Below are 15,361 nucleotides of genomic sequence, written 5' to 3'. Positions count from 1 at the left end.
GACTCAACGTTTTCAGATCTTAATTTTCAAAAATAGTTTCAAATAGGACTGAGGACTATTTAGCCCCCTGAATTGCCCAAGCACTTTCCTACTAACTCCACCCCACTCCCCCCCTCCCCTCCCAGAGTGCGTTTCCTGTTGGGCGGTCGCCACGGAGACTTCAAGTTCCTGCCGCCAGCCGGCTACTCGCCGTGCTACGAGGCACTGCTGCCCAAGGAGAAGATGTACGTGGAGCCCGTGAAGGAGTACAAGAGGGACCACGAGGGGATCCGCGACCTGCTGGGCACCACCCACTTCCTGTCCCAGGCCTCCTTCATCCCCACCCCCGTGGACACCACCCAGGTGAGGCCGGGGCCCGGGGTATGGGGCCGAGGGCCAGGGCGGTGTCAGGGTTCTGTGGTTCAGCCGTCTCCTTGTATTCTGAGATCACAGCATTTCCCGGACTGGATGTCATCCAATGTCTATTTTTCATTGTGTTTTTTTATTTATTTGAAGCGTAAGCATTTATTATTGCAGGTGGATAATATTGGATAATATTGGAGAGTGCAGGAGGAATAGTAGTATCATACATAGTTATTGCACAACAAAATTGGCCAGCACATGTTGAGAGACACCTGATCTGAAAAGCATATCTCCCAATAAATCACTCAGTTTATATGAGTTTGCTAACGATATTCACATTGATCGTTAATAAACAGTAAAGTAAATAACTCCAACTCTTTCCACCCTCTGCTGCCATTGGTAAATTCCTGACCCCTCCTTTACTGTTCAAGTCGGACTCATCCACTTCTGGTCGCCCAGTTCGACATTTTACGTGATCGAGAAATAGTACAATAAATTAATGAGTAAATGTGAATTTTCAAATTCCTTCTATATTTGGTATCCTACTAGAATGATATTAGAAGCTAATCAATGGTAATTAGGGTTAGTTATGTGTATGGTAAATCACTGGAACCACTGGCACTTTCTCTGTGGAGTACTATATTTAAAATGAACCATCTAAGAATACATTTCCTTCTGTGGCAGTTATACAGTATATATCACTGCTGCAGTCTACTACTCTGCCTGTAAATCACCTGTAAGTGCTGGGAGGTAGACATTAATGAATGCCCCCCCTTCCAAAAGGGAAAGATGACTTAGTCTTGGAATAAAATAATAAAAAGGTTGTCTTTAGTTTCTGGGCCGTCTGCCCGGCCTAACCATCTGTTCCTGTTGGCCCCGCCCCCCCCCCCCCCCCCCCCCCCCCACAGGTCGTTCTTCCGCCTCACCTGGACAACGTCCGAGACAAGCTGGCAGAGAACATCCATGAGCTGTGGGGGATGAACAAGATCGAGCTGGGCTGGACCTACGGCAAGGTACGCCTCAGGGCTCAGTGCTGAGCCCCCAGGGAGTCTCCAGGGGAGGGGCAGAAACACAACGAGCAGCCCTTCCCTCACCCCTACACCCCATTCAGGGTCGGCGAGCGTACAACCGCGCTTACCTGTGGGACCCGAAAGTGACATAAACGCTGCAGCTTGCACACGTCTCACATGCGAAGTGCCCAATTTTCTGCAAGAGTGCAAAAACTGTGTTTCCGCGGCAACGTTACAGCGTCACAGCGGTTATAATGCTGTGGAGAGTCGGTGTAATTAACTTACAACACAACACCACAAAACGACTATAAATTCTGCTTAACACGTTGTGAATACAGTGATTGGCCCCTCATTTCCCCCTTAATCCCCTGAGAACAATAGCAACACTGTTTGGCAGGAAAGATGACTTTTAATTATGAGCGATAACTTAACTAGGCTTCACGGTCAGGGCTGGAATCCCAGACTCTGAAGCACAATCAAGCAGCTGGCACGGGCAGTCTTTGAGTCTGCTCGTTCCTTGCATAGACGCGATTAATCTTTCGTTGCATTTAATGGAATTACTGCATAATGAATCAGAAACAGAATCATAATTGCTTTAATTAAACCTCTTATTAAGTACAAAAGAGTACAATTCTTAGGCTTTGTTCCCCAACAGCCATACACCTCAACATAGCAGCAATGCAGAAATGCATAAATGTATGTGTATGTCAACTATTCAATAACACAGTAGTGGTGGAATATATAAAGGGCAACGCACCGTGTCAGAGGCTGAAGTTATTTCCCCCAAAAAAAGGACTGGGTCAATCGTTAACCTTGAATTGTTATCACGATCAACTGTAACTGCATCTAAATCAGTTCAGCTAAATCACCGTCTCAAATATGAATGCATCCCATCTGTCTGACACCCCAAGGCGCCGTTCACAGCTCTACTTAAAAACACATGTTCTCTGTTCCTCTGCTCCTATCTCTCTCTCGCTCTCTCTCTCTCTCTCTTTCTCTTTCTCTTTCTCTTTCTCTTTCTCTCTCTCTCTCTCTCTCTCTCTCTCTCTCTCTCTCTCTTTCTCTTTCTCTTTCTCTTTCTCTTTCTCTTTCGCTCTTGCTCTCGCTCTCTCTGTCTCTGTCTCTGTCTCTCTCTTTCTCTTTCTCTTTCTCTCTCGCTCTCTCTCTCCATCCCTCACATCTCTCGACTTTGTCTTCTCCATCGGACGCGCGTCTAGGCCAATAGCACGCACGCCGGCCCTTCACTACCGTCGCTTTATCGCCAGGAGATTCATTTCCCAACGAGGCCATCCACACGACAGCTGCCCCCCCCCCCCCCAGCCCCCAAAAGTACATCGCCCACCTCACCCTCCGCCCCCTCCGCCCCCTCCGCCCCCTCCTCGGCTGTCACGCCCAGATTAACGAGCGGAGGGAGGCGGAGACTCGGGGCTCGGCGGCGGCCTCAGGATTTATTTATGTTTCATCCGTTATTGAGGACGGCGTTTAGGTACCACAGCTGCTCTGTGTTAAGCGTTACTTCAACCCCCCCGTAGTGACCTTGTCCCCCCTGCCCCTGGATGAGCCCGCCATGGGTTTGGACAAGCTGGATGCTCTTTGACACCTGTAGACGTACACTGCTGTGCCATCCTTCTTTGGTTGAGTTTGGGACACCTTGTTCCATGTCCAGACTACTTTACTTGTAGTCTCATTCCTGCCTTTTAAGTGCTGATGTTCGCAGATTCCCCAGCGATCAGAGGGTAATCTTTTGTTTTAGTCACGCCCACTCATGGCAGGCGCCGGCTTCAGCCTCAGTATTAAGCTGACATACTGCTAATGTTCAGTTTGATTCTTTATGTTTGGATTAAGATTGAAATAGGCTGTGGGCCTGACTGACGCCCCCATAGTGATTATTGTTTGAAATAGAAAAACACAAGCTCATACTACATTATCCTTCTAAATATAGTGATCAGCCAAATGGACATTTTACGTATGAGGAATTGGCATCAGCGGTAAATGAGTGAAGCCTGGTGATGTTGGTACCGAGGGAGAACCATCAGGGCTCCCCTGAAAACGCTGCGTTCACAAAGCATTTCTCAGAGCGTTGAGACCTCTCCATGTACAAAGAGGGATGTCCTCATTTATAAGTGAAAGTGCTTCGGCGACGCTAGCCTTGGGCATCGAGAAACGAACGGGAGGATTGAACAGAGGGGAAGGTGCTCCGGGCACCTGTCTGATGCACGCGGACGGCCTTCCACTCTGTGTTGTGGCGGTGTGGACAGTCCGATGCTAAAAGGGGCTAATCACAAAGGATGCTGGATGGCTTGTGGGGCTCTGGGGTTAACCTGCTTCTCTCTGCCCAGGTCCGTGATGACAACAAGCGGCAGCACCCCTGCCTTGTGGACTTCACCAAACTGCCTGAGACCGAAAGGAACTACAACCTGCAGATGTCCAGCGAGACGCTCAAGTAAAACATCCTCTCCATGAATATGAATAATGCATCGTGTGCTATGTATAGGTGAGGTCGGGTATGCAGGGGGAATGCAAATTGCTTTCCGCTGTATGCAGCAGCTGGCCATGCAATAATCTCCATTCCTACTTTTTCAAATTATTCAAACATTTGAATCCCTCAAATGTTCCTTCATTGTGGCCTCATCAACAAACATTCATATCGGAAGCCCATTCACCAGAGGCAGTGCTTGTGGCATGCACATTCACAAAATTGCCTGTTTCCAGCAACCGTGTTATTATTTATCCAATTAAAGTTGAATATTGCCATATTTATATTCGTCAAAGGCGGGACGCACGTGGGGTTCAAACGAGTGCACATGCAACAAAATGCAACGCAGCGCTCGTACCCTAATGTTTACAAAAGCCCATCAATACGGCCAGAGAGCTTGAATCCCTTCAGGGCCGCCTCATGAATAACAATCTGCAGCGAGTGACCGTGGGCTGCAGATGGAAAGCGGCCCAGCTTGTGTGCGCTGGGATCCCTGCCTAATTAGAAATCTCTCCCGACTGAGTTCGGGCATTGATCCCCTTGTTGTACTGATAGCACCGAGTCATCTCGCCGTGCAAACACTAGATCTTGGATCCATCGCGCTGCAGTTACCTGATGCTGGTGCCTCCTTTGAGCGAGTCTAACAATCCCATTATCATGCGAGCCTCAATTGCCAAAAGATAAAGTGAAAGGAGAAAAAAAAAACACGTTGGCCGCTGTTCTTGCACTGCCGACAAATCTGTATTGATGTTCTCCGATCAATCGTGTGTGTGTGTGTGCTGGTTTATTAATGGTATTAAAGTGTTTGGTACTTATTGTAATTAATCCTGCTGAATATTGCTGTATAGTAAAATGTTTGTCTCTGCGGTTTGTGTGTCTCTCTTTCTCTTTCTCTTTCTCATTCTTTCTCTCTCTCTCTCTCTTCCACTCTATCTCTCTCTTCCACTCTATCTCTATCTCTCTCTCTCTCTCTCTCTAACAGGACCCTCTTGGCTCTGGGGTGCCACGTTGCCCAGGTCAACGTCCATGCTGAAGACGATCTGAAGAAAGTCAAACTGCCCAAAGAGTACGACCTTCTCACACCACACTCTATGCGGATCCACGAACGTCTTTCTTTGTAGCAGTGTATTTGTGCGATGTAACACAGTGATAAATAACCATGTGGGATGTTGTATGAAGAGATTAGCGTTGTTTGAGCCCGTCGTCCTGCACTCAAACCCTTGCTTGGTACGCACAGCTACGTGATGACCAACGGATACAAGCCGACGCCCCTGGAGCTGTCTGAGGTGAAGCTGAACGCGGGTCAGGAGCTTCTGGTGGACAAACTGGCGGAGAACGCCCACAACGTGTGGGCCAAGGACCGCATCAAACAAGGATGGACCTACGGCATCCAGCAGGTTAGGCCGCACTTCTACACAATTTACGAAGGATTTTTATCTTCTACCACTAAGTTCCACCGCTAATTACAATGGAAATACAGACTTATTTCCTTTTTTTTTTAACAGGTTCTAATGGGTACTCTGCAGTCTGTTCAGATGTTTTTCAAACAGCTCTTTTAACTTTTTTGTTGCTACCGTTCTTTGATTGTTCGCTTTAGGGCATACACCAGCATCTGGCAAATGAAGGCGTAAAGTACTGGGGAACATTGTTTCTTTCAAACAGCATGCAGATCTAATTTGCTGTAGTGGTTTTAATATGTAAGATGGTAGAGGGGGGTGCAGCAAATCTGATTATAGCTCCTCAGTCTTTTCAGTGGCGAGGTAATAACCATCTTTAAGGTTATTTATAGCAACGCAATGAAATAAAAATCCCGAAAAAGGATGTGCAGCTATTGCATCAGCCTCAGTTTGGTGTTCTGATTGCGTTTGTTTCACCCTGCAGGATCTGAAGAACAGACGCAATCCACGCCTGGTGCCGTATGCTCTGCTGGACGAGCGCACCAAGAAGTCCAACCGGGACTCCCTGAGAGAGGCCATCAGGACCCTGGTGGGGTACGGGTACAACATCGACCCCCCGGACCAGGAGGGTGAGAGGCACGCCCGGCTGGTTGTGTGGTTATGGACGGAAATTCTTGAGCTTCTTATGTAAAACAAAGCATTTGTTTTTAGTTAAAGTCTAACTATAGTGCACGGCTGCACGCACATAACGTAATATATTGGATTTGAAGGTTGAATGGTTTCCCGAACATTAAACCATTTTCCAAACAAACGTCACATGCTTTTAAAGGTAAACATTGCGTCTGTGCTCATTTATATTCATCCCGTTGTTTCCTAAGGAACAACGACTGGCCAATATCCACAAAGTTTGACCAGATAGTGAAACCATGCAGTAAATGGGATGTCCTTTCATACTTCCAAATTGATTGTTTCAACTCTGTGTGCTAGTCCGGCGGTACAGACGCTGAGACGAAAATAAGACGAGATAACAGTTTATAAATCCTGTGAGGGAAATGCAGGTGGCACAGCAGCTAATTATATACAATTATATATAGAAAAAACACTGCAAATCAGTGCGCCATTAAACAAATGGTAATAACTTCCACAAAATATACATACATGGCTTCCTGTTGGGGGCTGGGAGGGGAATTAAATGAAGTATTGAAGAAAATAAACATATCTTACACTTTGGAGGGTACATTGATTTAGGGAACACATTTACATATATGCAAATCCCCTATATGCACATCCCTTCAAACGGGGAGCTTTATCTCCTGCCCCCCACTGACGCCCCGCCCCCTCCCGCCCCAGCCCTGCACGTGAACGACGACCAGAGCGTGGATACCATCCGCTTCTTCCGCGTGGAGCAGACGTACGCCGTGACCACGGGGAAGTGGTACTTTGAGTTCGAGGCGCTCAGCGGCGGGGACATGCGCGTGGGTTGGGCCCGACCGGGCTGCCGGCCAGACATGGAGCTGGGCGTGGACGACCAGGCCTTCGTGTTCGACGGATACAGGGTAACACATCAACGCCCACTACCTCTTTAGGATTTAGGATTACATCTCTCTCTTTCTCTGTCTGTCTGTCTCTCTCACTCTCTCACTCACTCACTCACTCACTCACTCACTCACTCACTCACTCACTCACTCACTCACTCACTCACTCACACACTCACACACTCACACACTCCCTCAATCTCTCACGTCTTACTCCTCACTCACTCACTCACTCACTCTCACAATCTACCGTAATTCTTTCACAATCTCTCACTCACTCACAATCTCACTCTTTCACAATCTCTCACTCACTCACTCACTCACTCACTCACTCACTCACTCACTCACTCACTCACTCACTCACTCACTCACCCACAATATCTCACTCACACTTTCACAATCTGTCTCTGTCTCTCTCTTCCCCCCCCCCCCTCTTAATTGAAACCAGAGTGAAATAACATGATTGCTTCTCAGTAAAATAACCATTAAGTCAAGCTTTATGTCCATTTCGATTGACATAAAGTGTGAAAAAATGTGCATGTTTAGTATTCATCTGGCAGGATTCGGTGTTCAGTGTTCCCTACTGTATTGTTATATTTTTGTACATTTGATTGTGCCAAGGCACAAAGAGTGAATGGCTGGCTCACAGTCACCCCTTTGAGACGTTGTGTGATCAGCCCTTCTCTCCATGACATCGAGGCACAACAGTTGACGGCTGAAAACTGCTGTTTTAGTTGTTGCAATAGAAAAAAGGCCCATACTGATAGCATCCCATGTGGACGACCTGCAACACTGCATTGTTAATTATCGACTGATTGGTCCCTGGCATCGCGCGTCCGTCCCCTGAGGTGAGTCTCTCTGCTCCCCCAGGGCCGGCGCATGCACGTGGGCAGCCGCTACTTCGGCCGCACGTGGAGCAAGGGCGACGTGGTGGGCTGCATGATCAACATGGAGGACAAGTCCATGATCTTCACCCTCAACGGAGAGCTGCTCATCACCGGCAAGGGCTCGGAGCTCTGCTTCTGCGACTTCGAGACGGAGGACGGTGAGAGGCCCCCCTCGGAGCTCTGGACTCTGACTGTGTTTGTCTGACCCCCCCGTTGGACCCCCTCCCTGGCTGTAGCCCTGCACGTCACCAGGGTCTATGTTGTTTATTTTGTGAAGAGGAAAACGCGTCACAAGTTCATTAGTGGCGTGTGGTGTGTTTTATGGGTGGTTCATTGTGGGAATAATACGTTATTTCGGGAAATTACTTTTCAGAAAGATGTATGCTTGTTGGAAACAGCACATTAAGGTAATTGGTACTGTGTGGGATAGTAGCTGATGCTAAGTGGAAATATGGTCAGGGAATTAAGTGTTACTTTAGCAACACTTTTGTTTTAATGATCTTCCGTTTTCCACTTATTTTGAGCGTCACTTTTCACATGTGAGATATGCCGATTTAGTTGTGACCTTTTCAGGTCTTCTGTGCTCTCCATTGCGCAGACAGTAATGCCCTTTCAGAAAAGAAAAGTGTCAGTAGTGGTTTCAGATTGTGTTTCAGAGGGGAACTACATTCAGAGCCGAGGCATTTTCAACTCAAAGTCACTGAGTGGTTAACATATCAATGTGGTTCTGGCAGCCGGGCACACTATTTGAAAAGTCTGGACATATTCTTTCAAGGGATTGAGTTTATTAAACCCTGAGAGACATCAAGTTATTTGCAACCCATTATTGGGAGTCTTGAACACGTCCAGAGAAGAAACAATAACTTTAGGAATCGAATGGTAATTAACATAACGTCTTTCACTTCCTTTGGAGGGAGGAAAGAAGTGTCTTCAGTGAACTTTGAAGTAAAGTAAAGAAGGTTATATCATTTGTGATGTTTTTACTAGGATTTATCTTTCAGTGTCTAGTTTCAACTTACTGCACTACACCTGCGATTTCTGATTCCCATTCACCGCCTGGCCTCCCCTTCTCCCCTCCTCTCCTTTCCCTCTCCTCTCCTTTCCCTCTCCTCTCCTTCTCCCCTCCTCTCCTCCCCTTCTCCCCTTCTCTCCTTTCCCTCTCCTCTCCTTCTCACCTCCTCTCCTCCCCTTCTCCCCACCCCTCCTCCTCCCTTTTTCCCCACCTCTCCTCCTCCCCTTCTCCCATTCTCCCCCTCCTCCCTTTCTCCCCCTCCTCCCTTTCTCCCCTCCTCCCCCTCTCCCCTTCTCCCCTCCTCCCCCTCTCCCCTCCTCCCTTCTCCCCTCCTCCCTTTCTCCCCCTCCTCCCTTTCTCCCCTCCTCCCCTTCTCCCCTTCCGCCCTTCTTTCCTCCCCTCCTCCCCTTCTTTTCATGTCTGGACGGCAGGCTTCATCCCCGTGTGCAGTCTGGGCATGTCCCAGATCGGCCGCATGAACCTGGGCAAGGATGCCAGCACCTTCAAGTACTACACCATGTGTGGCCTCCAGGAGGGATTTGAACCCTTCGCCGTCAACATGAACCGCAACGTCACCATGTGGTTCAGCAAGCGCCTGCCCACCTTTGTCAACGTGCCCAAGGATCACACGCACATCGAGGTGAGCTAGGGGGCACGCAAGCAAACCACATCCAGCCTGGGGTTTATGGGTTCAAAACAAGATTTAACATCCTATGATATGATTGAGAGTCCATTTGTAAGATAGTACATCCAGACTTAACTTGGCTCCCTTATTTATTTATCTGCGCATCATGTTCTAGGCGCTTTGGTGTGCACCTCGGAAGCTGAGGTGGTAGTGGACACTTTGACACGGTACAGCCGGTTCCTTAGGCTGGCCCTAACAAGACTTAAATTTAATAGCATCCCTTTTTGTGCATTATTAAGTTTATCTCTGCTGGAATGAATAGGAAATTATTACAGTACTTTAACGTGATGCTATCATATTTGATATGTTTTAACAGGATTGCATATTCTATTGTTTGACCATATAGTTTGAAGCGCTGTATGTGCAACACTAAGTACTGAATGAACGATACGGTACTTTAGACTGTTTATCCAATCAGCATCTAATGGTGATTAACCAATTATCTGTACACTGAAAACGTCCTTGTTGTTTCCCTTCAACCATCTGTCCCTGCTTCTGTTTGCTTGTGTTTGTTCGATTGTGTGTGTGCGTGTCCGTGTGTCCGTGTGTCCGTGTGCCTGCCCAGGTCACGAGGATCGACGGCACGGTGGACAACCCCCCGTGCCTGAAGGTGACCCACAAGACGCTGGGCACCCAGAACAGCAACAACGACATGGTGTACTGCAGACTCAGCATGCCCGTGGAGTTCCATGCTGCCCCCTCCGAGGAGTCGTCCAAGCTGAGGTGAGCCTGACCATCAGAACCACCGGCGGGACCACCCCCAGGGACCACTACCGGGACCAATGGGAAAGCCATCCCTTCCATCCCATGACTAACAAGCCTAAAGAGGAGAGCGAACGCGCTCTCCTCTTTAGGCTTGTTATTCAGGGGATATTATGGGGATATAATGTTATTCATGGGGGATTTTCTCTGGGACTGCCCAGTGAAAGGAGTTTAGAACGCAGAGATAATTGCTTTGATGAAGCTGTTTGATTAGAGCGTATCCAAACACTAACATTGGGCCCCAGGGACAGCATATAAAGGCTAAAAATGAAGTCCTTTGGAAAAGCAATTGCATGAATTACGTTGGCGTAGGCCAGTTGAGTTAATTATGTTAGGTATCGCGCATGAGCTTATAAATCGGGTCGTGCTGCACTCGGATTCAACTTTTGGTGAATCTATAATGTTGCGACTGAATGTGATTTCTGGTGTTTCACTGTTTCACAGGTATATGCTGGGGGTGACTCAACAGATCTACTTTCAAAGCTTATTCTTCTGTTTATATTGAGGCTTGGGAGTTACTTGCTGCTCTCTGGGCTTACAGTTAGCGAGTCTGGTTCCAGCGTTTCTTCGTACACAGCAGACGTTGGCAACAGGGACGTGACCAGGAACTAGAAAATACAGACTCCAGGTCAAGAGTTAAGAGTCAAGAGGGGATAGCAGGTTTTAGTGTGGAAATGTCTCGGACAGCATGTCCCGATATTATCCTCTGTGCTCTTCGGGCTCTCGACCCTATTGGGGAATAAACCAGACTAAATCGCCTTGGATACCCTTCATTCTGGACCTGTTTTTGTTTTTTTACTTTACAGTCAGCCTCCCAAGGAAGACGGCAACGTGGACTACGGGAGCATCACCACGGTGAGCCACTTCCTGCGGTCCCAAGTGACCGCACCCATCCATCATCAGCATCAATATTAGCATTAGCATTAGTGTTAGCATTAGCATCAATATTAGCATTAGTGTTAGCATTAGCATTAGCTTTGGCGTTTACCTCTGATTACCGCCCTTCCTCCCGCGGCTGCAGTACCACCACACGGTCAGGGTGTTCGGAGGGCAGGACCCCGCGTCCATCTGGGTGGGCTGGGTGACCCCCGACTACCATTACCACAGCAAGAACTTCAGCCTGAGCAAGACGCGCACGGTCACCGTAACCCTGGGCGACGAGCGGGGCCGCGTCCACGAGAGGTAAGACTCCTCACCCTCCCTCTGGCCTGGCAGTAGACGAAGACACGTGCGTTTCACACATCGTGAGCAGATTCATATCTACGGTATACCGTTGTACAAGGCGGTTCTCCTGACCTGGCCAGACCAATTCGCAAATGCGTATTAGTCTGGAACCTCTCAGTTCATTATTGATTTCCAAGGAGCGTTATCAACGGGCAAAGACCAAAATGCCTCTGGAGCCCATAAATAATCAGAGCAGCTAAACCTGATGGCTATCACTGAGCACTGCGTTGGGAAGTTTAACTTTAGCTACCAAATCCTGCCGGAAGTATGGAATGCACATCTTTCAACAAGCTGCATTCAAAAGCTTTGAGTGCAGGTGTTTGATCTTCTTCAAACAAACAATACAGTCCAGTTTTTTTAACACTGTCGCAGTAGCAGACTCAACAGACCGTTGCACATCAGCGACAGCCACCTTGGTAATCTAGTCATCCTAAACCCGCGCCGTATTAGATAAAAGCCAGTGATCTGCCCGACCCAGGTCGCCTGGAGATCTGCTGAACGGAGGGGGGGGGCAGACCATCTGCCATCAGCAAATAGAACATGAGCTTGCAGATTCATGAGACATAAAACATTCGTTCATCTTAATATCATAACAAAGATATTGCAAATAATACAACAGGAGGTAGACAAGCGCTCTTGTTTTCCTAGATATTAAGAGGACACACCAGTAGCTCGGATTCACGGCGATACGCAGTCCATTTGGAAGTTAGACCAGATTCTAATCTACTTAAAACACCACTTACCGGCGGGGGGGGGGGGAAGATTGAATGTTAATGAGAGAATAACCACAGTACATGGGGTAGGGGTAGGGGCGAATCAATCTGTTCCACACATCAAAGATAGGACGCTGTGTGAATACATTCCTTTAACTCTGGAGTCTCGGAGTAAAGACAAGAAGCTAGTAATAGCACCGTCACCTACTGTCACATGTGGCCTTTTACAAGCCGCTGTCATTTGTGGTTTATATATATCATCTGCTGACATTTATTTGAAGTGGATGGTTGCTATTTACTAACTAATGGAGATTTCATCAGAGACCTGGATTGTTTGGTTTTTATATTTTCATGACATACCATTTGAAAGGTGCTGTAGGGAAGATTTAAGAGATTCTATGTGAGTGTTAAGGTAAGAATTGACGATGCCGTCTGTCAGCTAGGAATGAGTGAACTTCGCTGTGAGAATATCGACTTTGGGTTGACCGGGCCTCCGAGTTGACTCCTATGGTCATTTAGACTTAAGACCCGCCCCAGCTAAAGTTAATCAGTGAAGCTCTGCCCTGATTGGTTCGGGTGATCTAAATTTGATGTATTATTATTATTATCTCGCCTGTCAATCATTGATTGGTTCCCATTCCATCCCCCCGTACATCCCCCCCCCGGCCAGCATCCAGAGGAGCAACTGCTACATGGTGTGGGGGGCGGACGCGGCGGGCTCCTCGGCGGCGGGCCGGGCCAGCAGCGACCTGGAGGTGGGCTGCCTCATCGACCTGGCCAGCGGCTTCGTCTCCTTCACGGCCAACGGCAAGGAGCTGCCCACCGTCTTCCAGGTGACCTGCTCACACACGCACGCATGAATGAAGGCACGCACGCAGGCACGCACGGGTACACACATACACACGCACACACGCACTCACGCTCACACACCTCGCATACCTGGCCTTGTATCTTATTACAACTTCATATTTTCGTCTTGCGGCCAGAGAATGCATGGGAAGGAGTTTGATTGGGAATATCCTATAGTTAGATAGAAAATGTATTGTTCCCTTGGGGAAATTGTTCTCAGTGATTAGACAGATATACATTACCCGGCCTTAACCACAAAAACAACAACAACACAAACAAAGAAATCACTGACAAGCCAAGACCTATATTAATGTTTGATTGTATGTGGGGGCTTTTCCTATATCAGGATTTAGCTGAAGTTGTTTGCTCTTGATTTGTGGCCAAGTGTTCAAAACAAATGTGCTGATTTAAACATTGGAATGCCTCCACCTGCTTGATAAAAGGGCAGCGAATAGACAAGTAACGAAGACAAAATATCAATAAATATAATATTATTCATCCAAAGACATTGCGGTAGTGGATTTTGACAGTGTTGCCATGGTTACAACTCATATCACTCTAGCTATGCTGTAAGATGGACCTTTTTTCCCTCTGTTCCTCAAAATATGGGAATGATGGTTTACAATAAGATTTTCCGCCCCCACCTCCTGTGGTGTTATTTCAGATTCTGTTTGTGTGCTGGCTGAAAGCGATCCCATCCGTACTTCCTGTGGTTTGAAAGGCCCCCGATGCCTTTCTCTCTCCTCACTCTCTCTCTGCATTGCATTCCTCAGTATCGATCCGCCTGCCTTTGCATTCATGTGGCACTTTATCCAGGCGGAACCCCTGTGAGGGGAAACCCACTGTGTGTCTCTTAGTGTCTGTCTCTCTCGATCTCCCCGTCTCTGGGAGTGCTCCGAGGCTTATGTTAAACCCAGTGACGGGCATCGGCCTGGCATTTGAAACACCGTTGAATTCTAAAGCATCTCAGGGATATTCGCCTCGACTGACATTTTACATTTTAAGTGTGATTACCCTTTAACAAAGAGTCCCCCCGCTGCCCTCTGCGTGTTGAGGGGGAGCAGGGATGTGTGTGGGGGACTGTGGTTTGGGCGGGGGGGGAGCAAGGGGTATCCTGACTGACTCGTCTGCCGCTTCGCACGCAGGTGGAGCCCAACACCAAGCTGTTCCCGGCGGTCTTCGTGCGACCCACCAGCGCCAACCTCTTCCAGTTTGAGTTTGACAAGATTAAGGTGTGCCCTCCCACCACCCCTCCCCCCGTCCCCCCTCCATCACCTCTCCTTCCCATCACACTCACACTCTCACCTTCATCTGTGCACACGCACCATTGCCGATGCATCCGCCTCACTATTTCGTCTGAAGCATTGGTTGGATCTTGTGCAGTCAGATTAGCAGGCAAGAAAGATTTGTTGTTAACATTCACGTTCATGCTACTTCCCAAAAAATAGGAAGAACGATTCCTAAAGGCAAAGAGGAACTGTTTGCACACCAGTTCACGCTAATAAGTCAAAACAATAATGTAAACACACTGTTCATATAATCTGTTTTCACATCGTATATATATCTACATATGCATCCCATTCTCAGCGCTTTTTTCCCTGTCTTTCATCTCCCTACTCTCCCCCAATTTCTCCCCCTCCCCCCGCAGGACGCCATGCCCTTGTCGTCGGCCATGTTCAAGAGCGAGCTGCGCAACCCGGTGCCCCAGTGCCCGCTGCGGCTGGACGTGCAGTCCATCGTGGCGGTGCTGTGGAGCCGCATGCCCAACATCTTCCTGACGGTGGAGACGGCGCGCGTCAGCGAGCGCCACGGCTGGGTGGTGCAGTGCCTGGAACCCCTGCAGATGATGGCCGTGCACATCCCCGAGGAGAACAGGTCAGGGCCGGGCGGGGCGGGGTCGGGTCTGTTGTTCACCCAGATGTTCCCGTGTCCTGCGTCCGCGATGACGAGGACAGCCCCGAGGCTGACGTAAACGGAGCCAGTTTGTTGTTCACGGAATCACGACTTTGATGGGATGAAAGGATAAAGACCAACCGAATGGCCTTTTCAGTATGATTGGTAAATAGGGCGTTTTGGTTGACATCATTTAAAACCTTGTCTCTTTCCCGTCTCTCCCGTCCCCTCCGTTCTCCACCTCTCTCCTCGGCCCTCCAGGTGCATGGACATCTTGGAGCTGTCGGAGAACGAGGAGCTGAGGAAGTTCCACTACCACACGCTGAAGCTGTACTGCGCCCTCTGCGCCCTGGGCAACACCCGCGTAGCCCACGCCCTCTGCAGCCACCTGGACCAATCGCAGATCCTCTACACCATCGACAACCAATACCTCTCCGGCATGCTGAGGGAGGGCTTCTACAACTTCCTCATTAGGTGAAGCCCCGCCTTCGTGTCCTCGGTAGCGCGTAATGCGTCATCATTTTATATTATTTATTATCAAACCATTAAAATTGCTTCCTCCGTCATTAGTGTTCG

The 15,361-nt window shown here is 48.5% G+C and overlaps 1 protein-coding gene across 1 annotated transcript in view; it reads left to right on the top strand.

Moving 5' to 3' along the window:
• ryr3 (ryanodine receptor 3) overlaps window positions 1–15,361 on the top strand; it is a 109,288-nt gene that overhangs the window by 39,688 nt on the left and 54,239 nt on the right. Inside the window, 16 exon segments of the mRNA XM_030345011.1 lie at window positions 126–342; window positions 1,251–1,355; window positions 3,692–3,795; window positions 4,811–4,894; window positions 5,066–5,225; window positions 5,710–5,854; window positions 6,576–6,781; window positions 7,631–7,805; window positions 9,091–9,299; window positions 9,910–10,067; window positions 10,913–10,961; window positions 11,128–11,288; window positions 12,714–12,876; window positions 14,038–14,124; window positions 14,541–14,767; window positions 15,047–15,259. Coding sequence (XP_030200871.1) covers window positions 126–342; window positions 1,251–1,355; window positions 3,692–3,795; window positions 4,811–4,894; window positions 5,066–5,225; window positions 5,710–5,854; window positions 6,576–6,781; window positions 7,631–7,805; window positions 9,091–9,299; window positions 9,910–10,067; window positions 10,913–10,961; window positions 11,128–11,288; window positions 12,714–12,876; window positions 14,038–14,124; window positions 14,541–14,767; window positions 15,047–15,259 — 2,463 coding nt within the window.

The sequence above is a fragment of the Gadus morhua genome, chromosome 21 (assembly GCF_902167405.1).
Source record: "Gadus morhua chromosome 21, gadMor3.0, whole genome shotgun sequence".
NCBI lineage: Eukaryota > Metazoa > Chordata > Actinopteri > Gadiformes > Gadidae > Gadus > Gadus morhua.
The sequence above is the reverse complement of the archived record's forward strand: the minus strand, read 5'-3'. Positions and strand labels throughout refer to the sequence as shown.